Source organism: Calonectris borealis, chromosome 1 (assembly GCF_964195595.1).
Source record: "Calonectris borealis chromosome 1, bCalBor7.hap1.2, whole genome shotgun sequence".
In the NCBI taxonomy this organism is placed as follows: domain Eukaryota; kingdom Metazoa; phylum Chordata; class Aves; order Procellariiformes; family Procellariidae; genus Calonectris; species Calonectris borealis.
The window spans coordinates 102,017,999-102,042,578 of NC_134312.1; the positions used below are offsets into that span (position 1 = coordinate 102,017,999).

At 49.7% G+C, this 24,580-nt stretch overlaps 2 protein-coding genes and 2 non-coding genes across 7 annotated transcripts in view; 1 reads left to right on the forward strand and 3 right to left on the reverse strand.

Moving 5' to 3' along the window:
* MPZL1 (myelin protein zero like 1) overlaps nucleotides 1-10,580 on the reverse strand; it is a 40,548-nt gene extending 29,968 nt beyond the window's left edge. The window contains exon 1 of the mRNA XM_075169662.1: nucleotides 10,442-10,580. Within this exon, the coding sequence (XP_075025763.1) occupies nucleotides 10,442-10,580 (139 nt within the window). The remainder of the gene's footprint in view (nucleotides 1-10,441) is intronic.
* Nucleotides 10,581-16,287: 5,707 nt separating this feature from the next.
* TRNAP-AGG (transfer RNA proline (anticodon AGG)) lies at nucleotides 16,288-16,359 on the forward strand. Its single transcript has one exon. It is a non-coding gene; the product is annotated as a tRNA-Pro (tRNA).
* A 536-nt stretch (nucleotides 16,360-16,895) lies between these two features.
* On the reverse strand, nucleotides 16,896-16,967 carry TRNAP-CGG (transfer RNA proline (anticodon CGG)). The gene has a single exon. It is a non-coding gene; the product is annotated as a tRNA-Pro (tRNA).
* A 740-nt stretch (nucleotides 16,968-17,707) lies between these two features.
* The window catches only part of RCSD1 (RCSD domain containing 1), a 39,963-nt gene continuing 33,090 nt past the window's right edge, over nucleotides 17,708-24,580 (reverse strand). For 2 of the 4 annotated variants that reach the window (XM_075169692.1, XM_075169700.1), the window contains exons 5-7: nucleotides 24,213-24,416; nucleotides 22,717-23,395; nucleotides 17,710-21,864 (exon numbers count right to left, since the gene is read on the reverse strand). In XM_075169692.1, coding sequence (XP_075025793.1) covers nucleotides 22,730-23,395; nucleotides 24,213-24,416 — 870 coding nt within the window. In that variant the 3' untranslated portion in view covers nucleotides 17,710-21,864; nucleotides 22,717-22,729. Of the gene's footprint in view, nucleotides 21,865-22,716; nucleotides 23,396-24,212; nucleotides 24,417-24,580 lie in introns of all 4 variants that reach the window. The other 2 variants (XM_075169683.1, XM_075169673.1) reach the window with 2 other exon arrangements.

Consider the following 24,580-nt stretch of genomic DNA (forward strand, 5'->3'; position numbering starts at 1 on the left):
TGACCATCTCCACACCAGAAATCCATCATGGCATTATCTGGTCTGAAGCCTTATTAGGTGTATAGATATAAAAATGCACATATACATATATATTTTTACATATATGTTCTTGCATGTCATTGTGGAGGGTTGACCTTGGCTGGCTGCCAGATGCCCACCCAGCTGCTCTCTCACTATCTCTTCCCAAACAGGACGGGGGAGAAAGTAAGATGAAAAGGCTCATGGGTAGAGATAAGGACAGGGAGATCACTTACCAATTACTGTCCCAGGCAAAACAGACTTGACTTGGGGAAAATTAATTTAATTTATTGCCAATTAAAACAGTGTGGGATGGTGCGAAACAAAGACAAAAACTAAAATACCTGCCCCCACCCCTTTTTTCCCCCCAGCGCAACTTCATTCCTTCATTCCCCACTCCCCTACCTCCTTCCCACTCCCAGGCAGCCGGGGGGGGATGGTCAGCCCTTAACAGCTCCTTGCTCCTCACACCTTTCCCTGCTCCAGCATGGGTTCTTCCCATAAGCTTGCAGTCCTTCAGGAGAACCTACGCCAGCCTGGGGTTATCCACGGCCCGCAGTGTGGATATCTGCTCCAGTGCGATCCTCTCCATGTGCTGCAGGGGAATACCTGCTTCACCATGGTCTCTCCCAAAACTTGCAGGGGCTGCAGAGGAATCTCTGCCCCAGCGCCTAGAGCACCTTCTCCCCTCCTCCTTCTCTGACCTTGGGGTTTTCAGTGTCATTCCTCACGCTTTTTCTCCCCTCACTTCTCACTGCCTGTGTGGTGCTTTGTGGTGCTCTGTCCTTTCTTGAACATTATCGCAGAGGTGCCACCAGCTCGGCTGAGGGGTTCAGCTGTGCCCTGCAGTGGCTCCAGTGGAACTGGCTGGAACTGACTGTGTCAGGCACTAGGCAACCCCAGCCTCTCCTCGCAGAGACTATCCCTGCAGCCCACCACCATCAAAACCTTGACATCTACACCCCATAAATTCATATATGACACCAAGCAACATCAGCTACAGAAATGATGACTAGACAAAGTCACACCAACCAATCTTGACATCTAAGTTTCAAAGCAACTAAAACTAAATTCCGCTGCCTCAAAGGAGGAGAGAAGAGTTTAGTTTCACTCTCAAATGCCAAACACCAGAACAGCTTTTTGCTGCTGCAACAGCTCCCCAGGTTGCCAATCTCATCAAGTAATTCAGGCTGCTGAAGGAAGAGAGCTTCCTGTCTTCAGTAACACAGCTGGTCCTGCAGCACCCTACCAGCTCTACGAAAGAGAAAGAAAAGCTGCTGACACCTAGCCCACGAACACCTACCACCTCCTGCCACCTTGCTGCTGGGAACGTTCATCCCCCAAGCAGAGAAGCTCAGAAGAGCATCTGCTAACACAACGTTCACCTTCTCTTGGCCTCTTCGCACATTCAGCTAAGCTCTGCCTGACTCAACGATGAGGGAAAAGAATAGCATCTCGTCACCCCAAGTGAAAGAAGCCTTAAGCAGGCTGCGGCAAAGCTGTCACAGCAGGCAATAACATTCATGTATCTCAGCCCTGCATACCTCCGTGCACCTACTTTGACAGAACTTAAAGACAAGTCTTCAGAGTCACTAAGCTTTGGTACCACCTTCTGCTCCCACACTATAGAGTCAGTTTTTCAAGTGGTCTCCTCCACGTGATGCAGAGCTGCTCATTGTTCTACCAAGGGGCAGCAGAAGAACCTATGCCGAGATTTACTTCCAAAGCCCGTGCTTCTAACCAGAAATGAGGAACAAGCATGAGAAACAGCAAAGAATGTCTGAGCTCCCTTGCCAGCCAGGCCCCAGATTTCTTGTTCGATCCCGAGGAAATAATTTTACTGGTGTATCACACTCTCAACCTGGAAAGCATAAAATTGAGATACTTGTAAAGGTGCAGAGATCCATGAACATGTAAGCATTATAGTTGCACTGCTTCATGTGCCAATCACAGAGTCAGTCATGTGTCAGGTGTGGGCAGATGCTTATTTAGTCTTGAGGCCAATAACATTTAGCCCTGTTCTAGTAACTTTTCCTTGGGGACCACAAAACAATACTTCCCTGCCTATGCTGGAGACTGGGACACCAAATCAGCAGCTCAGGTACTTTCCAAACCAGACATTGTATTTTCCTGTTCAACAGCCCTTAAGTGGTTTTCCTTCCATGACCAAGTAAGTTTACAAGTGTTCAAATTCAAGTAAACAGTTCTTGTTGACAAAGTCAAACCAAAACAGTGAAAAACCCAAAGGGGCAAGTTAAGTAAACCCATTCAAAGTGCAAAGAGTAACTGGAACAGCTGATGGCAGCTGTTCTACCTCTAATCTTGGAATACTAACTAACAAACACAGCACAAGGAAAGATTGGGCACAAGGAAAGATTCCAGAAAATGGGAATTAAGATTAAAGAAGGGCTACACAGAACAAGAAGATAAAGAGGATATCTTAGAAGAGTCTCCTTGAAACACACCAAGTTTTTCCCACAAAAAATGATATCATTAAGCTTTCTTAACTAAAGAACTGAGAGAAGCTGGGTACACATGCTCGACACGTGGCAGAGTGAGTGAAGAAAGCATCCCACCATCACAAACATTTCCTAGAATTACTATAGCAATCCACTAAGACTGTCACAATGTCTCCTAAAGAAATGAGAGTATTAAGGATCAGAAGTTGTAGACAAAAAAAACCAACCAAACAACAACAACAACAAAAACCCAAGGTGTGGACAGCAGAGATGGACACGTCACTGGCTGAAACAAAAGCTTCCCTCTAGGTCAGCCCTGTCTATTAGTATTATTTCAAGTGAAACTGTGTTAAAAATACCAGTCATGTTGCCAACTGCTGATGGCCTGAGCATCTTTTTGACAAAATCTAGCATTAGCAGCATGGAAACTACCAATTTCCAAAACAAATAGGCAGTAGAATTTAGGATGTGGATATGCAAATTTCACGAGGAGATACAGTGCAAAAGGCTACATATCAAACAGACATAAGAAGCTGCCCTTTTTTCCCCCTTTTACAATCATCAATCCACAGAGTTGCAACCAACTCAGTGACAACAAATCTATATACACCAAGAAACATTTGCAGAAGACGCACTTTGAACCATCCAAGGTATTAGTAGCATTTCAGTACCAATCACTCCCACCTGTCATCATTCCTGACCCAGCATCATGTCCATCTCTTGCCAAGTATTGGTATTTCCACCAGCCTGAAAGGTGAACACAGGATTTTTTCCCGTGTACGGAGGGATTAAAACCTGTTAAATAGAACCCCATCACTTAACAGAGCAAGAAGATAGAGACAGCTGAAATTAAGTCACCCAAGTGATTACCCTCCTCAGCTAACAGGGTACTCAGTCACACAACCAATCTGTTCTGGTGGTGTGACTAGAGACTTACTTTCAGCAGCTCAAGCAAATCCAAAGCTCTCTGAGGAGCAGATCCCTTCCTTACTGCTCCACCAACTGCTGAACGCTTGCAGCCAGCTCTGGTACCTCGCTCACAGCAATCTTATGATTAGTTGCTAACCAAACTTGCTAACTTACTCGCTGAGCAAACTCATAACTAGCTATAACCTGCAGTAGCGCAACCACAAAACCAACAGAAAAAGCCTATACTATGTATTTCAAAGCATTGTTTCACAAGAATTTGTCAGTGGTGGTGCCAATTTAAATAGCTCCCATGCCCACTTACAATGTGATGAATCTGACCAGGAACAAATCCATGTTCAAACCAGCCCTTTTTCCGTTGTTTTCTTTTAAACCAGACCAACACCCTAACCCAGCCCACTGTACACCATATTTGTACAAAAACAACTGAGCAAGGTTAGGAAGCACTGAGTAGGAGCTGCTTCAGCTGGCTCTTCCCAGGAACGTTTCTCTTTTGCGAAGTGTTTCTGGTCTCCCTTGTAGCATACTCTACATCTCTTCCCCAGTTTACACATATCAGGTCATTTCTAGAGCCGTCCCTTTGATTAGAGCAGCACCTTCGTCCACGCCTGTGCTGACTTTGTCAAGCAGCAGGGTATGCAGCACCTCCATGCAGCCATCATCTCAACACCTTCCACACTGAGCCAAGCAATCCTGTAAGATATCTATCAGAAAACTTCAAGACATAGTAAACAGTCAGATTTTAAAAATCCTGCTGCACGTATGGCTTTATAGAATTTATTACCAAGAGGAAGCCTTGTTCACCATCTTTCACTGGCACGCATTACAAAAACAAGTTACTGAAAAGCGTAACAGATGGCTAGCAGCCAACTGAAGATAAACACCTCCACGTTGGCCATTTCACCTACCTGGAGTTCACCTGCCCTGACTTACCTCCGCCTCATGAAGTTAAGGTACTTAGGGAAGTGCCACCAGCCACCACCCACACAACTGCTGCACTGCCCAGAGTTTAATCCTCCCGTAAGGATCAGAACCTCAGCCTGATTTCAAACACTGAAGGTCAGCTGTAACCAATGTTTCAGGGCAAGCCCCCTTAATGCCCCTTAACGTCATGCGTGTATAGCATCAGCAAATGTACCGCAAAGCATCTTCTTCCACAGGGTTGGAGGTAAGAGAGTTCATGAGAACAACCAGCCTTCCTGTTTTCCTTATGCACTTTAAGCCAAAACCTAGCAGCAGCACCAACTGGAAAGTGCCAACTCAACAGCTAACTAAAAATGCAGGAGCTGAAAGGCACAGTAGCAACAGGGAACAATATACAAGGGTTGTGAGCTAACCCCTGTGGGCAGCTCAGCTGCAATCCAGCAGCTCGCTCGCTCCCCCCCAGTGGGATGGGGGGAGAGAATTGGAAAGGTAAAAGTGAGAAAACTCGTGGGTTGAGATAAAGACAGTTTAACAGGTAAAGCAAAAGCTTTCATTCACTGCTTCCCATCGGCAGGCAGGTGTTCAGCCATCTCCAGGAAAGCAGGGCTTCATCAGGTGTAACAGTGACTTGGGAAGACAAATGCCATAACTCCGAACAGTCCCCCTTCCTCCTTCTTCCCCCCCAGTTTTATATGTTGAGCATGACGTCCTGTGGTGTGGGATATCCCTCTGGTCACAGCTGGGATCAACTGTGCCGGCTGTGTCCCCTCCCAACTCCTCGTGCACCCCCAGCCTCCTCGCTGGTGGGGTGGGGTGAGAAGCAGAAAAGGCCTTGACTCTGTGTAAGCCAATGTAAAACAAGTAACCAATGTAAAACGCTGGTGTGTTATCAAGGCTCATCACAAATCCAAAACATAGCACCTTAAAAGCTACTATGAAGAAAATTAACTCTATCCCAGCCAAAAAGTGTACCAATACAGTTACTTGATATAAACATCTTCAATTAAAAAAACCCCTGGCTTATTCAGGACAAGTAACAGAATGATCCTGCCACTTTAAAGTTAAAAGAGATGGGGGCGGGGGAGAATAATTTGTGAAACCAGGGGAAATCACCTGGCTGAAGGGTCATCTTTCAACCAGCTCAGACAGCAAACAATACTGATGTTGCCCGTGCCTCAAGATGCATTTATGCTATGGTATATTTGTGCTATGCTATGTGCTATGGGACAGCTTACTCCTAAACCCTAGTCTGAGTAAACACTTGCTCTGCTGAGTAACTGCTGTTTTGAGATAAGAGTAAATCACTGAAGTTAGCGTTCTCCAAGCCCCTTCACCAGCAGCAGAGCCAATTCAGAACTTCTTGTCCTCTCCCGCCACAGCTTCCTCATACACAAGACGTTAGCATCCTTTCCACTATGCTAATCACTACATGCAGGGTCACACTAACACAGATCAGCAAAGTAATGAAGATAAATAAACCACACCAAAAAAACAAAGACACAAACCGTAAGGATGTAAACATTTTCATAGCCAGAGCTTCCAGCTTTCTGACACATTCCTAGGATATCCTGAGTTAGCATTCAACAGTTTAAATTTTTTTTTTCCATACAAGACTGTTTACTTTGTTAATTTATCAGTTAATTACATGTACGTGATAGAAAGAGCCTTATATGCCATACATGATCAAACCACATCACACCGTATCACACTCAGAGAACTCCCTCTATGGGTGCTAGTAATAAGCTTTAGATAGATGACTTCATGTTGACCTATATAGCATCTCTCTAGCAAAATAATGATTCTTTAGAAACTATTCAGATTAAAATCTTTGAAGTTAAACAGTATGAGACGTCTGCCTTGTAAAACTAGGTTTCTTTCCTTTGGTCTTCCATCTAGACCGAAGGTACCCTGTACGGTCCACAGGACATTCACCACCTACGATTATCAGCCAGGATAAGGTAAGTCCACAGACAGACAGTGCAATAGCTGCTTAATGCAATCAATTGCAATTCAGGTAACAAGCAAAAGAGCCACGCGCATCATTATTTACAAAGAAGTAGAGGACTGTTGGGTGGCTGGAGTCATGAAGAACCTAGCCATTTTACAAGGTGGCACTAAACCACATTTTGTCACCAAAACATTAAGTCTTTTCAACATATTCAAGAACTTCTTGCTGCTGCAAGCGAGGTGACCTGAGCAGCAGTCCTACCCTCAACCCAACCAGCACAGAGAAGAGTTTATCTGATGTAGTAGGTACAGTATCTACTATTCCATACTGCTTGCTTCTGTAATTCTACTGTTCGCTTCTGTAATTCTAAACAATGAAGACTTGTTGCTTAGAAGTTAGGTAACTAGCAGGTGTTGTGTTTGCAGGTGTGTAGAATTGTAACTGGTCTAAAGTGTCTGTCCTGGAAGCATTGTTAGGCTCTAGTGAAGAATAACCTTGGAAACTATAAACAAACGTGGTCCAAGCATAGCTCAGGGACAAACTGCGACCCTATAAGGTAAAGAGGAAATAAGTTCATGAGGAGTTCACTACCCTGACGACCACCAGAGACCACCCGAGACCCTCAAGGAGACCCTAAAGGCTTTAGTGCGCATGTGTTTAAGATGATGTAATATTATAATTAGTTCTTGGAAATGTAATGAATATGTAAAAGAGAAATTTAAAATATGTATGAGAAGCATGGATATAAACAGAAAGGTGACTAGACCAGGTGTGCTTGATTTGTGGCAAGTCCACCGAGCACCCAGGCCTGAATAAAACAGTATCTCTCCTGAGCGTGTGGAATTGGTTAGTTGCACGCCGGGCACGAATCCGCTTTTCGGACAACATATCCACCTCATCACCTTTCCCCTTTGCAGACCTGCTTATTGCTGCTGGCAAGGAAGTCTTCCTACCTGCAGCATCAAGTGGGCTCAGCTCCAAAGAACTAACAGCTTCTGATGGGGTGAATATAGCAATTCTGACTAAACCTGGCACAAACACACAGTGAGCATTGCAACCCTGACTTACACTGTTATTTTCATGAAACATTTCAAGCAGCAACTGAAATGTGCAGGTGAGCTCAAAGCAGTAATAAGCACCTGAGCTATTTAACATCCCAATACTCCTCTGCTGGTCACTGACCTGTGTGTATGTGCACATGTGCACATGTATGTGAGTGTGTATAAAACGCGTAGATAGTAGGAGAAGGAAAAAAAAAAAAGATCAGGCTTTGTTGGCATCAAAAAGAATAGTAGAAATACAGTAATATTCTTTCCAGTAATGTCTAGACATTCTTTAAGACTTGCAGAAGCAATCAGGCACCACCCTCATGTTAAACACGGACACGATATCACTTTAAGTGATACTTACATGGCTTACAAATTCGGGATTGCAAAACAATGCATTTTCTTGATACTCTTGACTAGTTGTTCAAGGCTTACCCACCCATACAAGAGATTATACCTAGATTAACTACTTATGCCACAAATGTCCACAGAATCACAAACAGTACATTTGACAATGATCCTTCGTTCTTACAAGTAAATGAAGCAATCGGGTTTTCAGATGACTGAGCGTAAACAAGCAGGATGAACTTCTAATGCACACATGCAGGTGCACACAAGAAAATAAGCTTAAAATCCGTTACCTGTACTTAGCTGTGAAGCAACAGTTACCTGCTTGGCTTGGCTTGGCAGACTGTGACGTTAAACCAGGCCTGTACAACACAGCCCCCCAAGTAACGTTTCTGTCTCGCTGCAGGTTATTGGCCACAGGAAACAGGTCTGCCATCGAGCGTATGAAGAGGCAGCAGAGGAGCCACAAGCCACGGCAATCCAGCTATGCAGCTCATTACCCAGCCACACATCATATCTGAGCAATCGAGCGGCAACAGCCCTCTGAAAATGCCACTTCTGTCCTTGCCCTTTGGCTTGGCAGTTTTTGATTTCTGAACCTCTCCCTAGATGAAAATCCAGCATGAGGAAAGGGGAACGGAAAGAGGGTCCTTGAAAAACAGCGGGAACTGGAACGACATATGTGCAAGCCAAAAGGCAGAGTATTTATTACATGGGACTCTTTACAACCCCAAACTCCAGAGAAGGTCACCTTTTCCCTACCAATCACCAAGCTACTTTGCATATGCAAAAGAGGTGAAGAGCCCGCACTCTGGTCACTTATTCCCGCGCAAAGATGTAAACTTTGTGCAACTCCACACATGGTCAAAAAAAATAAAAATGCCTTTTCAAAGCAGACAGGAGGATTAAGGATGTGCAGCATAAGCACAGAGAGAAGCCAACATGGGAATAACTTCTGATCTGGAGTTAGAAAAAAATCAACAGTTGCAGGGATGGGAACAGAAACACAGTTCAACGCAGGTAAGACAGTGATTTTAACACCCATTTATTCCTTTAAATTGCAATCTCACTTTCTAGATAGTCTCCACCCTAAGGAGGGTCTCTTCCAAAAGAGTATCTTGTAACTTTGCTTGGTTTAAGATACTATATTTGGTCACATACCTCAGACTTTGTAGAATAATCTACTACTCCCAGCTACCCATTGCATTACTGTAGTTGTACCTTTTGTTGTGGTCAGGGGAAATATGCTTCCTTCTTCTCTTGTCTCCATATTTATTTTCAAAGAACTTAGTTTTACTGTAAGCTATGTATATATCACACCTACCTACTTAATTCTAAATATTAAGGCTACCTCTGAAGATATACAGCAAGCCTTAGCAATCTCTGCCTACGTTTATTGCACAATTCAGTAATTTTAAGCAAATCCCAACAATACTATTTGGAAATAAGAAGTTTTAAGTTTCTTGCCACTCGGCACAGTTCCTTATTAAACCTCTTTCCAGATGGACTTAGTTTTACACAGTTTTCCAGACATATGAACTGAGAAGGCATCAGGCTTCTTTAATGATTCCTACTGAAATACTGTGCAAAGTTTTACCCACTAAGCAAGTATTGCCAACCAAAAACATCTTCAGGTGCCGTACCACCATTGTCCACGCCTAGTATCTACACACACTGAGCTACCTTGGGAAATGCGTACGAGTTTTTCATTTCAGAATGGTACGTGAAACGTACAACTCTTTGCCCTGTAAGAATATAAGCCACAGCAAAGTTAAGTGTTACCCTTGCCGTTCCTACCGCTCCATAGCCTTGTGCTTATTCTCCATCTACACGAGTCATAAGCACTTCATTTTGGCTGATGTAATTACTCCTCCACCCAAATACTTCACCACTGACCAAATCAAAGGTGTTTTCTAAGCCATTTACCACAACCCCAGCGTCCCCATTTGCCGGTCACCTCCACGCCGCGCCGCGCCTCTCCTCAACAAAGACGACTCGCCTCCAAGAAAAAACTGGCAAGCGCTGCTGCGGGGCCGCCACGCACGACGCCGGTGGCACCCGTGGCATCACCGGCCACGCCGGCACCCTCGGAAGCGCAGAGCGCGGCGGGGCTTTGCCCCAGGCAGGCCCCGGGAGGGCCTGCGGGGGAGGCACCCCTCCCCTTCCCCCCGGGACAGGGCTCCTTGTCCCTCACGAAGCCGGGCAGCACGGCGCGCCCCGGCACGCCGGGGGTCCCGCCCGGGCCAGGCCTGCCGCCGGCGCTCTGGGAGGGGAGCGGGCAGGCTCCCACGGCCACGCGGGAAACGCGCCCACGACGCCGGTCCGAGCCCCGGCAACCGAGGCGTAGGGGACCGGTTTTGAACTGGGTGGGCAGGGAGCAGCAAAGCCGTACCCTGCCCGCCAAATCGCCCTCCGCTCCGGCAACGCGGCGACGACGATCGGGAACGGCATTTAAAGGGACGGACCGGCCGGACCCAGGGCCGCGGGTCACCCCCCGGGAGACCTCACCCCCCGAGCGGCACCCTCCGCGAGGGGCGAGGTACGGGCCGGGGAAGGGCCGCCCCGCCTCCGCCTGCCTCACCCCCGAGGGCCCGGCGGCGTCTCCACGTGCCGATCGGCGCCGGCGGCCCCCGCCGAGCCCGACCCAGGCCGACGCGCCTCGGGTCGGGTCGGGTCGGGCAGCTCCCCCCGCCGCATCAAGATCCGGCCAGGCTACGACCGCAGCCCTGCGGGCGCAAGCGGCCGCGGCCGGCCGGCCCGCACTCACTCACCGGCGGTCAGTGCAGCGGCGGCGGCGGCGGCCAGCAGCCACGCCGAGCAGGGGAGCCGCGCGGGAGCGGCGGCCGCCGGGCGCCCCGCAGTGCCTCCGGCCGCTGCCATCTTCCTGCCGCCACCTCCCCGCGCCCCCATTGTCCGCCCCCGGCCGCGGGCCCGCCCCCCCTGCGCCCCGCAGCCTTCTTCCCTCGTTGGGATAGGGCCTCTCCGCTGCCACTCGCACACACCTCTGCGCCCCCCTCGCCCCCGCCCCGGCGCTGCCCCGCTCCTCCCCGAGGATTGGCCAGAGGTGCGATCCGTCAAATCCAGGCGCCCTATCCGAGCAGGGACCGCACTGGCCCGCCCCCCGAGCCGGGCACGTAACCAGCTTCGCCCCCCCCCCCCCCCCCCCCCCCCCCCCCCCGCCGAGCAGGCGGTGTTGTGCGGGTGCCGTGGTGGGCGGGGTGTGCCGGGGGCTGCGGGGCTGCCCCCGGTGCAATGAAGCCCGGCGGCGGCATCCCAGCCGTGCTGGTCAGCGGGGAGGCCTGGATACGCCGGGTCTTGCCGCTGACAAACGCTTCGGCCTCCGCAGGCAGCAGGACGAGCCCCTGGCCCCGCGCCGCGGAGGGTACGGCCGCAGCCTGCCTCGCGTTGCCGCCCGCCTGCCTTCACCTCATCTGTACCGCGCCCGCTGGCCTGTGTCCTTGCTGCCCTGCCTCCATAGGGACGCAGCAGGGGAGCCCAAGGCAGCCCAGCGCCAGATGCCCTGGCCTCAGGCTCTGGTGCTGCCCGAGAGGTAACCTTCTGTGTGGAAAGCTTACCCGAGTACCTCTGGAGGCACGCTAATGATCTTCCCATGTTCCATTAAAAAATACTTAAAATAACTGACAGTCACGCAAATGGACTCGTGCATTTGTGAGTCAAGATCTACACAAGAGCTGTGGGTTTGCTGCGACCTGCGAGGACCACAGCAGAGTTCAGTTTGATCCCAGCGCAGCGCGGTGTCTCACAGGCTCTGCCACGTCAATTTCTTGCTGTGTGTTCTCGAGGCCTGGTTTTCCACAGAGAGACCACAGGAACAGACTGCAGCGCCTATCTAGTGCCCCAGCCTCTGCCCAGGCATTGGCAAGCAGGTTCCCCTGGATGCACGTTACAGTACCGGCTAACAAGTGTGCATCCCAAGCGCTTGTCCCGAGCCGCCGGGTAAGCGGGAGAGCGCTGCTACAGGCTGCGGACGAGGGTGGGTTCCCCCTGTCTCCACCGAGGTCTGTCTTGTTCTTCCCTGCTAACTCGGAGAGCCTGTTTTGGCATGTGTTGCCTGTAAGTACAGGCTCCTTCAGAAGCTCTCCTGCTATGCCGATGGTATAACCGCCTTTGCCTTTCGCCTGAAAATACCTGCTTGGAATTTCCGCTGGACTCCCTGCTGTTACAGACCTCCCGAGACCACGCTGTCACCCTTCCTTCTTTACCTCCTTGCTTCACTCTCTCTCTTCTGGGAACCTCTTTGCATATGTTTCTTCTTTTGCTAAGCTATGTATTTTAAAGAAGTTGCACAAGCTTAGTCATATCACAAGGCCATTGCTCACTGCATCCATGGGACTTCAGAGGCCTCCAAGTGTACTCAGTTCGCTCCTGCCCAGTGCTCCATGGATGCTAGTCCTCTCCCAGATGCATGTGCCACCACAGTTTCTCTGCCACTCTCTGGCCACCTAATCACATCTGCAGATGAAAGAGGCCACAGGAAAGCCCGGCTATTGTGTGCCGTGCGGAGGAGGGCCATGACAAAGCAAGCCCCTGCAAAAACACAGGCAGATTTTTTTTTCCAGCTGTGATGCAGACACCAGGTTCACAGCTCTCGTGGGATTTAAAGTGTAACGGCATATGCATTCATTATTCACGCCCTAGGGGGAGGCTCTGGAGCGTGTTCCTCAGCTAACCGTTGCACGTTTTCTAGAAACCCAGGCTACCAGAAATCCGAGGCAGCAATTGCGAATAAAGATCAACACGGGCAACTCTTTGTATCACACGGAATTATCACCTTGTTTGGTTGCCACCTCATTTAGTCCTTCTGACTTCCCTTGCAGGTGAGTCTGTAGCCAAGCGATCAAAATCTCCCCTTTCCAAATGGAGCAGAAACTGATAGGCAGTGATGAGCCTTTCACCCCAAGCCCTTTTGCCTCAATACTCTCTCAGAGCTCTTCCTTTCCATGGAAACTCCACCCGCCCTTACAGCTCTCCTCAGTGACTGGAAGTGCTCTACCAACATGGAAGCACCTCAATACCCAGAGTTCACTATTTACCTTCAGTACTGCACGGTTTAAAAACGTTCAAACCCCTGAACAGGTCAAGCTTTGTCTTTCTAGGCATTTTTCAAGATAGCTAACCTAGTTTTAAAAAAAATACATCCTTCTTTTTATTCTCAAATTTACTGTCCTTCACAGAGCTCAAGCATCCTCTTTTTAGGTACTAATGAGCCTGATTCGGCCACATGTGCCCCTTGCCAGAGGATTCCTATAGTATCTCCCTTCCCTGACAGAGTGAGAGAACATTGTCACAGGCAGAGCCCTACAAGTGTCCTGCTCACTGTGTAGTAATACTGGTGTTCAATACAGAGAACATCTGGGAGAGTATCTGGTCTACTTACTGTTTTTTTCCAGATAGTAAGGATCAAATTACTGTCTTCTGCTATTTCCAAAAGAGGAAACGAGGTGCTGGAGCAAACCTAATTTGTCCTGAGAAATATATATTATATTTGTACGATACTATTAAGGTTATGACAAAAAGAACTAGGAACACTTCTCGGAGTAAGCTGTTAAATGCAGAGCCTACAAGCTGTACTACACAATCCCTTAACTCATCTCAGCACGCAACTCCCTGATAAGCTAACCCAATTAAAGGTGTAGTTGCTGCTGTGCTTCTTCCCCCTAGCTATGCAACTCTACTGTCTACTGATAATACTGGTATTTATCAAATTTCTTAGTAATTCAGCTCATTTAGCTGGCAACAAACTCATTTTTTTCTGTCTGCATATGGAGAGGTGGGGAGTTACTTTTCTTCACACCGCATCCATACCCCGTAAGGTCAGACAAGCAGCAGTGACAGAGCAGGACTGCCCAGACAGTGGGGCAAGACAGACCACAGCAGCCTCCTGCCAGGCTGCTGTCAGGTTGCCCAACTGGTTTCTGAGCTTTCTCACAGGCAGTAAAATCAGCATTCAGTCCCACAAGAGAAGGAAAAATGCTTTTGTGTCTTTTTTGTTTCCGTTTATCACAAAAGGAAGATCTAAAAAAGTGTGTCACTGGGGAAGAGGTTAAACAAATTTTTTTCACAGTCACTGTTTATGTTAGAAATTCAGACCGTCATTATCCTACTATTTTAGAGAGCTCTCTAGTAGCTTGCCAGAGCGAGCAAGCAGGATTATGATGTCAAACAAAGTAAGGGTATGTGATGGCGTGCTCCCCCTGCCCCTGACCTGACTTCTTCCCTAACCCTGCCCAGACGTTAATCACCTGTGGCGACCATGATGAATGCATCTGATGGATGCAGATAACTGATCAATGTGTGACTCCAGCCAGATTTGGAAGAAACTAACTGCAGTCGGCATGTAAATATGACTATGAGTCGATCATCTTACCCCCATAAATAGTGGGCAGCCCAAGAGCCCTTTGAGCTCTCCTGTACCACAGCGGGCTGCACGCCAGGATCTCCCCTTGAGTAGGGACGCCTCTCTAGATTACTCCTCGAGGTTGAGAGACTCGTTGCCGCAACAGATCCTCGGTAAGTGACTAATAGCTGAACTTGGAAATCTTAGCTAAGTGATATAAAGGATTGATTGCACATATATAATCCTTTGACCAAGTCTGAGACTAGGATTGGATCCAGCCACACCTAGACTCGTCTCTGAGGAGTTTGGAAGGCAAGGGGGTCCTTTCTGAACCTCATGACTGATCGGGAGGGTCTCCCTGACAGTTTTGTCTGACCCTGTCCTCTACGCAGTAAATAATCAAGTGTACCTTGCCATCATACCTTGTTAACTCACTGTCGCATTTACTATCAAACTTTGTTAAATAGCGGTCTTGCATCAATAAACATACTGCTACTTCTCTCTTACGAGTGAAGTGCATCTCTCTCTCTCACTCCATCCGCGATAGGGTAACATCTTCTAGGAGGAGAAGCAAATATATTCAGACTGATTTTACGTTTTTAATGGTTTTGACTGTTTCTATTTAACCTACGTCTCTGTACCTCCTTGAGGAATTGTACGGTAGACACTGTTTAGTGTGCAGAGATATGTATCCCTGCAAAAAATAACCCACTCAACATGCTCATTTTGAAACAGTAAGAGAAGAACATGAGAGAGAAATAAAAAACAGGCTCTATTTGTAAAAGAAAGTATTAGGTGTCTATTACAACATTACTTTTTCCTCTGCAAGTTGGGAGAAATGATGACTGGCAGATACATTTATGTTTACTCTGGTTAAATAGAAATGCAGTGGTTCTTTCAAAACTCAGAGCTGGCAGCAGCACAGTAATTCCATATGGTACTTGAAGAGTTTGATAATTATTTTTCCGTAATTCGATTGAGAAGACTGTCTTGGATCACCCACTATGCAAGGATAAGTGTTCCGAGAAAACCTTACAATGGAAAAAGATGCTAATGGTGAGCTATTCCAGTGCTGAACTGATGCTAAGGAACAGGCTCAAGCCACAAGTATTCTTGATAATCTTAATGTATAAAAAAGCCCATAAAATGAAAGCAATTATTTTTCCTGTCTCTTCCTCCTACCTTCCCCCATTTCTTGGAATATAGTCAAAATTAGTTTAGCGACTGTTACTGTACGGAAACAAAAGCCAAGATAGCACTGACCCCTAGCCTGACCAGCATCAGTGTTTACTGTAAGAAGGCGCCGATATTTAAAAAGGTGTGCATAAAATCGTCACCTGTAAAGTAGGAAAGTAACGTCACCACTGCTTGGCTGCAGTACAGTTTTAAATTATGGAAATGAACCATGAACCTCCTTTCTTTTGGTTGGGGTTTGTGGTTTGACTGCTGCGGTTAATGGCTAGACATATATTAAGCAGATTTTGCACATGAGGGTAGATAGGGTTGCCACAGTGATTGGAAAAAACCTGGAGAGCAACAGCACGCACAGTAACACTGCATGTGCCTCATCAGGAACATGGAGCACTGCAAAAAAGCACGACAGGCTGTGCATCTGAGATTTGTTTGAGCTGTCCCAACGCGGCCACTCGTTGCAGAAGAACAGTCCCCGTAAGCCCTGACCACTCCTTGGTGGGCTGCTGGCCACGCCGGCGAGGCTGCTGCACCGGCAGGGCAGCCGTTCAGGCAGCTGCGAGTGTTGCCTGCCCAGCTGGCACCCTGACCCCTCACAGGCACCCCCTGCCTGGGCAGGCCCCGGCTGAGGTAAACCAGAGGGGTGGCGGCCTCCCAGACTGAGGCAGGGGAGAAACTTCAGCCTCCACTGCCTCCGGGCTGCTGCGACGGGTCGGGTTACAGGCTGGCAGCAGCCTGCAAACACTTGGCTGTCACGAAGCCTGTTTGCCACCTCACATTTATGTAACGCCGTTCTCTGAGGGCTTCTCATCCGCCTCTATCACGCGCTCGTAGGCACGGCTGCGGTAGAAGAGCGCGCCCAGGCCTGGCAAAAGACCCCCGGGCGCACCGGCAGCCTGCTTCAGCTCCAACGGACAGCGCAGCCCGGGGCCTGCGCCGCCTCCCCATGCGGGCAGCCCCCAGGGCCGGGGCGGTCTGAAGCGGCCGCCAACCGCCGCCGGGCCAGGCCGAGCCGCGCGGCAGCACTCGAGCGTTCCTCTGGAAGCGAGAAAAACTGTCCTTCACGGCGGCTCGTTGGTCTAGGGGTATGATTCTCGCTTAGGGTGCGAGAGGTCCCGGGTTCAAATCCCGGACGAGCCCAGTTTTTTTTTCTTTCTTTCTCCTTCCACCGCCCCCCTGCTTCCCCGCCCTGCTCCCTACCCAGCGCCAGCGATGCGAACCGGTGTCCTCCGCTGCGCTCCCCGGGCAGGCAGCAGCGGCTCCCAGGCACGGCGAAGGGCCGCGTGGAGGACAATGAGAGACGCGTTCCCTTTTAATGCAAGGAGTAAGCGTTAGCAACTCACAAGGAAGGCTCATCCCTCGTCTTACGCCCCCGCCTCGCCTCCCACAGGGCGCCGCTACCCCGAATTAAGGCCCCCGACGAGACGGGGCTGCGGTTCGGCTCCTCTCCCCTCCCCAGGGGCCACCTCTGTCCCCCCGAGGCTGCTCTGCCTCCGCAAACCACGGCCGTGCCGCCAGAGCACCGCGCAGCCTGCCGTTGCCCCCCGGCACCAGCTCCGGCTCCTTCCCCCGAGCCCACCCTCCTGCCGCGGGCGGGCCCGAGGCAACAAAAACGCGTGGAGAGGGGGGGACCACGGCAGCAAAACGGGAAGCGCCACTGCTCCCCCCTTCCCAGCGGGCTCGTCCGGGATTTGAACCCGGGACCTCTCGCACCCGAAGCGAGAATCATACCCCTAGACCAACGAGCCGCTCTCTCTTGCCTCCTCCCCAGCTCACCACTTCACTCACTTCCCGCCTCTTCCCGCCGAGCGCCACCCTCCGCCCTCCCCGCCCAGTGCCTTTGTGGTCTGCCCTTCCTCCCCGACCAGACTCCCAATGGTTCTGTCCACCGCTTCGGAAGACACCATTTCTCTCCCTAATGCGGAGGCTGCCGCGATTTCCCCCTGCCCCCCCACCCCTCCGCCAGGGTAACCCGTGGCATCGCCCTTCCCCCAATCCTACGACTCCGCTTGGTAGAGACGATTCCAAGTCCCCGTGGAGGGGGAGCAGCGGCCCCCGCGGCGCTCCCCTGCGCAGAGACTGCTCCTGCGCTCTGCCGAGAGGGGAGAAACGGCCCTCCCCAACCGCTTCGCGCTCGCGCCCGACGCGCGTGGCGGGCAGGCACGGCCAGCCGGCTTCCAAGCCGGGCGAGCTCATTCTCAGCGGAGGGGAAGGGGGGAATGGGAAACGCCCCCTCCCCCCCCGAACGGCTTTGGTTTTTCCCGGCCCGCGCTCTGCTGAGCCGTTGGGCGCGGCGCCCCCTGGAGGTGTGAGGGCGGGCGGTGCCGGGTCCCGCTTGCCTCACTGCGGCGGGCGGGGCGACAGGCGGGGTCGTCCACCCCCCGCACCCTCCTGTCGTCGGGGGTTGTGGGGGGGGGGGGGGATACACACGTAACTGCGTACGCAAGTTACGAATCCTCTCATGGCAGCCCCCCAAGTGGGTGAGGTGAGGGTCTCTGGGGTGGCCTGGCCCGTTCCGAGGCAGCTGGTGGTTCCCTGCCTGCAAGTGGCCCCAGGAGTGGCCGTTGAGGCCCGCCGGAGCCTGCAAGGGAAATGGTTTTGGGCTTCCGGGAAAAGTGCCTCAGCGCTGGGAGCGTTACTCGGGTGTTGGGGCCCAGAGCAGCCAGCGGCGTTCCTTTCGTTTCTGAACCCACTCCACCCTGCTTCTTTGGCTCCCACTTCATCTCTGATGTGCTGTATCCTGCTAATGCCTCCTGTCACCCTCATGCTTCCTCCTCATGTTTCCACACCTCTGTACCAGCTTCCCTTGCATCCCAGATCTTTCAAAAAACCCTATTCCTCCCATCAGTAATTACTCTCGGTCCTTACCCATCCAACATTTTCTTGTGGCTCACACTACAGTTTAAACACAGTCCAATCAAAAAATAACCAAAAAAAAAGATCCCAGCCAAACACAGCTGCAACAGTCTCTTGTGCTGCATCCCTTTCTCCACTTTTATCTTTATTCTTGCTCTGCTTTCCCTCCTTCCCTCCCCAGTTTAAAGGTCTCCTGGTCTGTAAGGTTTGTGCTTTTACTTTTTTTTTAATCTTTCAGGCACCATCCACTCCAGAGGAATTGCATAAATTCTTGCTGAGGGCATTTTCCTGTTGAACTATCAGTGTCCTTACACCTGACGTTATACACTCCTGCCTCAGGAATTTGACAGATATGTATGGGTCTGAATAGGCGCCCCCACTCTATACACCAAGCCAAGCTGTGGTCTACATTTCAGTCAAAACTTTTTGACTCTGTACACCTCGTGAATACAAGACCATGCCACCCAAGCCAACATTTCCTGATAGTATGGATGGGGCAGGGGTACATGCCCACGTGTATCCCCTGCTTTTGCAGTATCACGATGCTAACACTAGCCAAAGAGTCTTTTCTAAAATTGCTCTCACTTGGCCTGCAGACAGGGCAAGGTTTGTGCGCCACCTGAGCAAGCATCGCCCCAAGAGCGATGTGTGGATGCCTTCAGCTGAGAAACAGGCTGTCCTGGTTTTGGCTGGGATAGAGTTAAATTTCTTCCTAGTGCTGTGTTTTGGATTTAGTATGAGAAGAAAGTTGATAAAACACTGATGTTTTAGTTGTTGCTAAGTACCCTGCTAGTCAAGGACATTCAGCTTACATGCTCTGCCAAGCACACAAGAGGCTGGGAGGGAGCATAGCCAGGACAGCTGGCGCAGGTGGCCAACAGGGTGTTCTCTACCATGTGACATCATGCTCAGTATATGAACGGTAGGTGTGTTTCAGGAAGTAGCGATTGCTCCTTGGTTATTGGTCAGCGTGGGTGGTGAGCAATTGCATTGTGCATTGCTCATTTTGTATATTCTATCAATCATCATCATCATCATTATTATTGTTGTTGTTGTTGTTATTATTATTATTATTATTTTCCCTTCCTTTTCTGTTCTATTAAACTGTCTTTATCTCAAACTGAGTTTTTCTCACTCTTACCCTTCCGATTCTCTCCCCGTCCCACTGCGGGGGGCAGGGGGAGTGAGCGAGCGGCTGCGTGGTGTTTGGCTGCCTGCCGGGTTAAACCACAACACAGGCGCCTTTTTTCCTGCAACTTGTAAAGCCATCAAGGATGAAGATGGTGATGCAACTTCTGGCACAGAAAGTCTCTAAGCTGTTGATTGCCAGAAGCCGGGAAATCTCACAGGAAGGATCACTGTGTCGCCTTGTTTTTTATGCTTCCCCTGAACAAGGATGCTGTTGGAGAAATGGCACTAGGTTAGAGATGGCTTTGCTTTCTTCTGTTCCTAGATACCTGATACCTGCAGGGTTGGGGCAGGGAGTGTGGCAGTCTCTAGTGTCACTGCTTGCCCCAAAGAACACCTTCCTTTGTGGATTAAGCACATTGGTTATTGCTGTTCCCCAAAAGTTAAAAATACCACGAAGTAAATTAAAATTGAATGTTAAACTGTTCCAATGGCAGTGGAAATCCCACCCCTCTTTTGCCTGCTGCTTCCAGCGCTCTCCATTCTTCTTCAGGCTCCTTCATCTCCCCAGGAGGAAACACATGGATTTTGTTTTGGTTTGGTTTTATTCCACCATTTATTTCTTCTGTTTCTCCCTTGGATTTCCATTCCCTTGCTTGGGACACACATACTCATTCTCTAAACAGGCACACATATATCTATATATACAGTAAGGCACAATCATTCACATCCAGATGGGACACTGCTGAGAGAAGAAACAGGGTACAACGAATGATTGCAGCCTGCCCTGGAATACAAGCTCTAACAAACAGATTTAAATTCATTCAAAAGCAACAATGCTCCACAACATGGCTCAAAAGGATGTGGGGGTCATGTTTGCCAACAAGCCCGTGCTACGCAGGAGGGTCAGTGCGGCTGGCTCTCAGCAAATGACACCTCAGTGCTCTCACCTGGGAAAATGAAAGGCACAGGGCCGCTTCTTTCCTCGCGATTTTAGAGCTGGTGAACAGAAAGGGGATATCCCTCAAAACCATCGGGTTTGTAACACTGCTGTGTTGCAGAGCCCACTCAAGGATGGATGTGGGCTGTGTTGTGTAAAATGCTTGTGCCTGTCCAGAGAGACAGGCACAACCCAGCCTCCAACTCTGCTCAGCTTAACGTTTGCTAGGAGGAGCTTTGTGATGGATGAAGAGGAGCTGGCTCGTTCTGCTCTTGGTCTCTGTAGCTGCGTCTGTGTTGCTGGGTACTACGTGGCTGGCGGCAGGTTCAAGCACTGGCCCCTGACCGTTCACACCGCCTAACAGCTAGCTGACTCCTTGGCTCAGCTTTTGACAAGTCTGGCTCGCTGTCTCCAGCGAGCCCAGACTTGTCCACAGCTCCACGACACAGTGTAGACATGAGCCCCATGGCCTTGAGCCAGAGCAGCTTTTTATTCAGTATCGCAGATACAGCTTCAAGCATTACTGTCAGGAAACTGGTCAGGTGAGGGTCTGTTACGTATCTTTCCCCAAATAACTTATTTCTTATGGACAACAAATACTTTCCAGATGTAAAAGCTTTTTTGGCTTAGCAATTGCTAGACCCATGACTTAACTAGTACCCCAAGAGTGAATGCAAATCTAGGACAATGCCTAAGCACTTAGGAGGGACTGGCTATCTGACCTTCATCAATTCATATTCAGTCAGGCATACGACTGGAAACTCAGCCATCTAAGACCTCTTCTTTGACCTACATAAAATTAATCAGCTGTTTCCAGAAAGCCAGGATGCTTTCTATCATGAGTGGCACTCGGTGGCCACACACTGAAAGTTTCAAAAGAGAATCAGAAGATTCGATAGGGTCTGGAAGTGAGAAAGACTGACGGACAGGCGGTCCTTCTAAATCTGGACTGGAGCCTAGAGCCGGATAAGAAAACTTGCCCCATTGACCTATGCAGCACATCGTTTCTGTGCATCAGATCTGTTGATTGTTTCTTTCCACCAGCACTAAAAACACCCCAACGTTGAAGCACACAGAAAAATTACCTACCACAGCTGTCTGTTTCACAGACCAGCCAGCTCGACCCCCACTTCAAAGGGATTTTATGCTTTATGAGCAATGTCTTAAGAGTTTTCCCCGTGTTCAGTGTTCACATTGCCTGCCATACAGCATATATGGAGAAAATATATTTTTTCCTACTGTTAAAATGTTATTTACTGATATTTGAAAACCCAAAATATTTCAAAAGAAGCTACCAAAACGGCACCATACATGTATGTATGTAACTGATGAACTTCATCTAAGACCAATGCAGGGGAGAAGAAAAAGACATTTTGGAGCAGGATGAAGGAGCAGAGGGACCAGGAGTGGTGATGGCTGTCAGCTCCAGGACAGCACATATCAGGTCTCTTAGTCCCCAAATATCACTGAGGAACATCAGCCAACACCTCAGTTTTGAAGCGATTGCAAGCCAGTCTCTTGTTCCGACTGTCCCAAAATATGATGGTGCAAAGCAGAGAGCCGCAAGCAGCCACTCAGCTCCGGGATGAGTCTGGACCTCGGGGGATATCCGTATTCTGCTCCTCTCTTGCCACTGAAGGTTTTCCAGTAGCTTCCACCTTGATTGGGTTAGATGGCTCCTATTCATGTGTTAAGTCTCCTGTGCCCTGACTGGGTATGTCCTTTTGAGAGGGGAAAAGTAAGGAAAGTATAAAAAATAATCATGGGTCTAAGTAAATACAATGCTGGGGAGTCTGTGAACTGGGGGTACTTTGGTAGATTCCGTGCTAGGAGGCAAAGGCAAGCTGCAGCCTGAGCACCAGCCTGCTTCCTTCAGTTGCTCCTTGCCAAACCAAGGAGGTATTTGAAGAGGGGACAGGTGGTTGAGGTGGAATGAGCTATTTCCTCAGGCATCTATGGCTATGTTATCAGTGGTTAGAGAAGACATAAGAAGTTACATGGAACAAGCCCTGCTTTAGCCAGTGGAAATTCTCTTTTATTTCAAGTGGCAGAGGCCTGTGTTTGCGTGCTTCCAGGGCTGATCATGAAACTGGTATGTGTGCAAACACCATTTCTGCTGGCAAAGCTAAGAAGCTAAAGACAGAGAGAGGATATATATGTACGCATGTATATATACAAAGTGTGCACACATAAATATATATATATATGTAAGGAGGCATATTGAGATAGCATATACATGGTTACTGCTGGGGAAAAGTGCTTTTTACCGTAAGTACTTTCAAATTGCTTTCAAAACAGCAATTGAGCGGGGTGCCTGGTGAGCAGAGCCTCTCCGTTTTACTGAATCCAGAATCGGCTTTACTTCTTCTCCATCCTCTGTCTCTGTCACACCACCCAGGAGGGCTGATTGTTTTAAATACCCTACCTTGCAGCCTCTGCAGGCCTGAGATTTGATATGTTTGAGATGTAAGGAGCAGCAAAAATGTTTGTGTGTTCTGTCACAGTTGCCATTTTCATTAATAAGCAAACCCCTCTGGTATTTTAGGAGCCATCATCACGCTGACCCGTCTTACCTGTGCATCACAGTTACGCTGTGCCCTGGTCCTGCGTGGCTGACGTTGAAGGCTCACTGGCAGTCTCCAAGCCCACTGCATCCTGCAGCGGTTCAGGTGCCAGTGGTGTTTCTTCAGTGTCTGATGTTCTCCGTGCGTCTGTGCTCTCACTGGTCTCCTTTGCTTCAGCTTCAGCTTCAGCTTCTGCTTCAGCTTCAGCTTCAGCTTCTTCCTTCTCCTTGTCCCCCTTTTCCTGTTCACAGGCACTGCCTTGCTGCTTTTCTCCCTGGGGACCCTTGCACACCTTCTCCTCCTTGTTTCCGGAGGGAGGCTGAGGAGAGTTCTCCTCCCCAGGGGCACCAGGACACACTTCTTCCTCCTTTGTATCCCCTGCGTTACTCTTGCAAGGAGTCATTTCCTCTGCCTGTTTTTCCCCTTTTTCTTCATCTTCTGATCTGCTGGATCCTCTCCTTGATGAGGGCTTTTCATCAGACCCTGTCTGTTTCTTTTGCTCTTTGCTCCCTGTTTCTGCCTCCTCTGTCTCGCCCTTGGGCCCAAACACCTCATCCCCATCTTCCTTGGCACCATTTTCTGGAGAGGAGATGTTGACCCCTAAATCTTCCCCGTCTCCGTATTCAGACAGAGATCTTCGGAACCTCCTGGAGGGAGGCCTGCGCTTTATCGATCCCCGTGTCCGCACCTTGGAGGCAGGAAAAGCAGACATTGAAGCAGACAAAGAGAGCGGTACTGCAAAGCAGGAAAGCACAACAGAGGAAAATACCACGGGAAACTTGATTGCTATGCTGATGGCTTCACTTTTCCTGCTTTGCTACTGGGAGATAGGGAGATGAGGGCTCCTACCCCTGAAAGATTACTTTAGAGGACAAACAGCTCCCTAATATATGCCTCCTTTCTGTAAAGCTAGTGCTGGAGATCACCCAAGGACACTGCATTCATTACATAGATGCTGCTGACTTTGGATGTCTCGGCCTTTTCTACTCTTGGCAGTTTGGTGGTTGAGGAAGGAGTCCGCGCTCCAGTTGGTGATGGTGAATGCAGGTTACAGCTCCCCACTTAAGTGCTGTGCACTCTGTGGGACACCTGGCAAACCGTCGTGCTCTACGTGGCTCCCTAAACTGCACCTCAGCCACCTTTGACATTGCTGGCATGTGGTACCACCTCCTCACAGTGCTCCCTGCCCAGGTACCACCCACCCTGTTACTGCTGAGCTGAAGTGACCGAGTCCTGCCTCTTCACCCCTTCCCTTTACCCATTTGGCCAGGAAGGCTGCTGGAGCTGCTGGACCATGAAGCTCCATGTGCAGGTGGGCAGAGAGGAGACTCCACAGAGCTACACTGAAAGGCTGTTCCGAACCCGGCGCATAGATCTCCTCCCTTGGTTACAAATGCACACTGTTATGGCAGGACTGAGGGCTATGGCTGCCTCTTTCTCTTCATCCCCAAGTGATAACCAACCCTTATCTTGCTGTGATGGAGAAATCCTAGTGCATACCCTACCTTGTTATAGAATTGCAGCTGAGTGCCTTCCGGGGGTTGATCAAAGCTGACTGGCGTCTCATTCACGTCACTGGGCTGGGACTGAATCCCTGGGCTGCTGGGCGTTGAGGGAGGGGTGCTGAACGGAGAAACCAGGGCTTTCAGACCAGGGCTTTTGGGAGATGCTCCTGGCAGCAGAGCAGCTGGAGCAAAAGCCAGATTGGCCTGCAAAGAAAAATCCCTGTCACGGGCGTGCATGACATGGCGTGTACTACATGTGGTAACCACACGGAGGAGCCCTTGCTCTTGCCACGGGAGCTGCCACATCTCTCAGCTGTCACAACCCACATACCTTCTGGTTATGGGTCTCTCCTGGTGACACTGTCAAC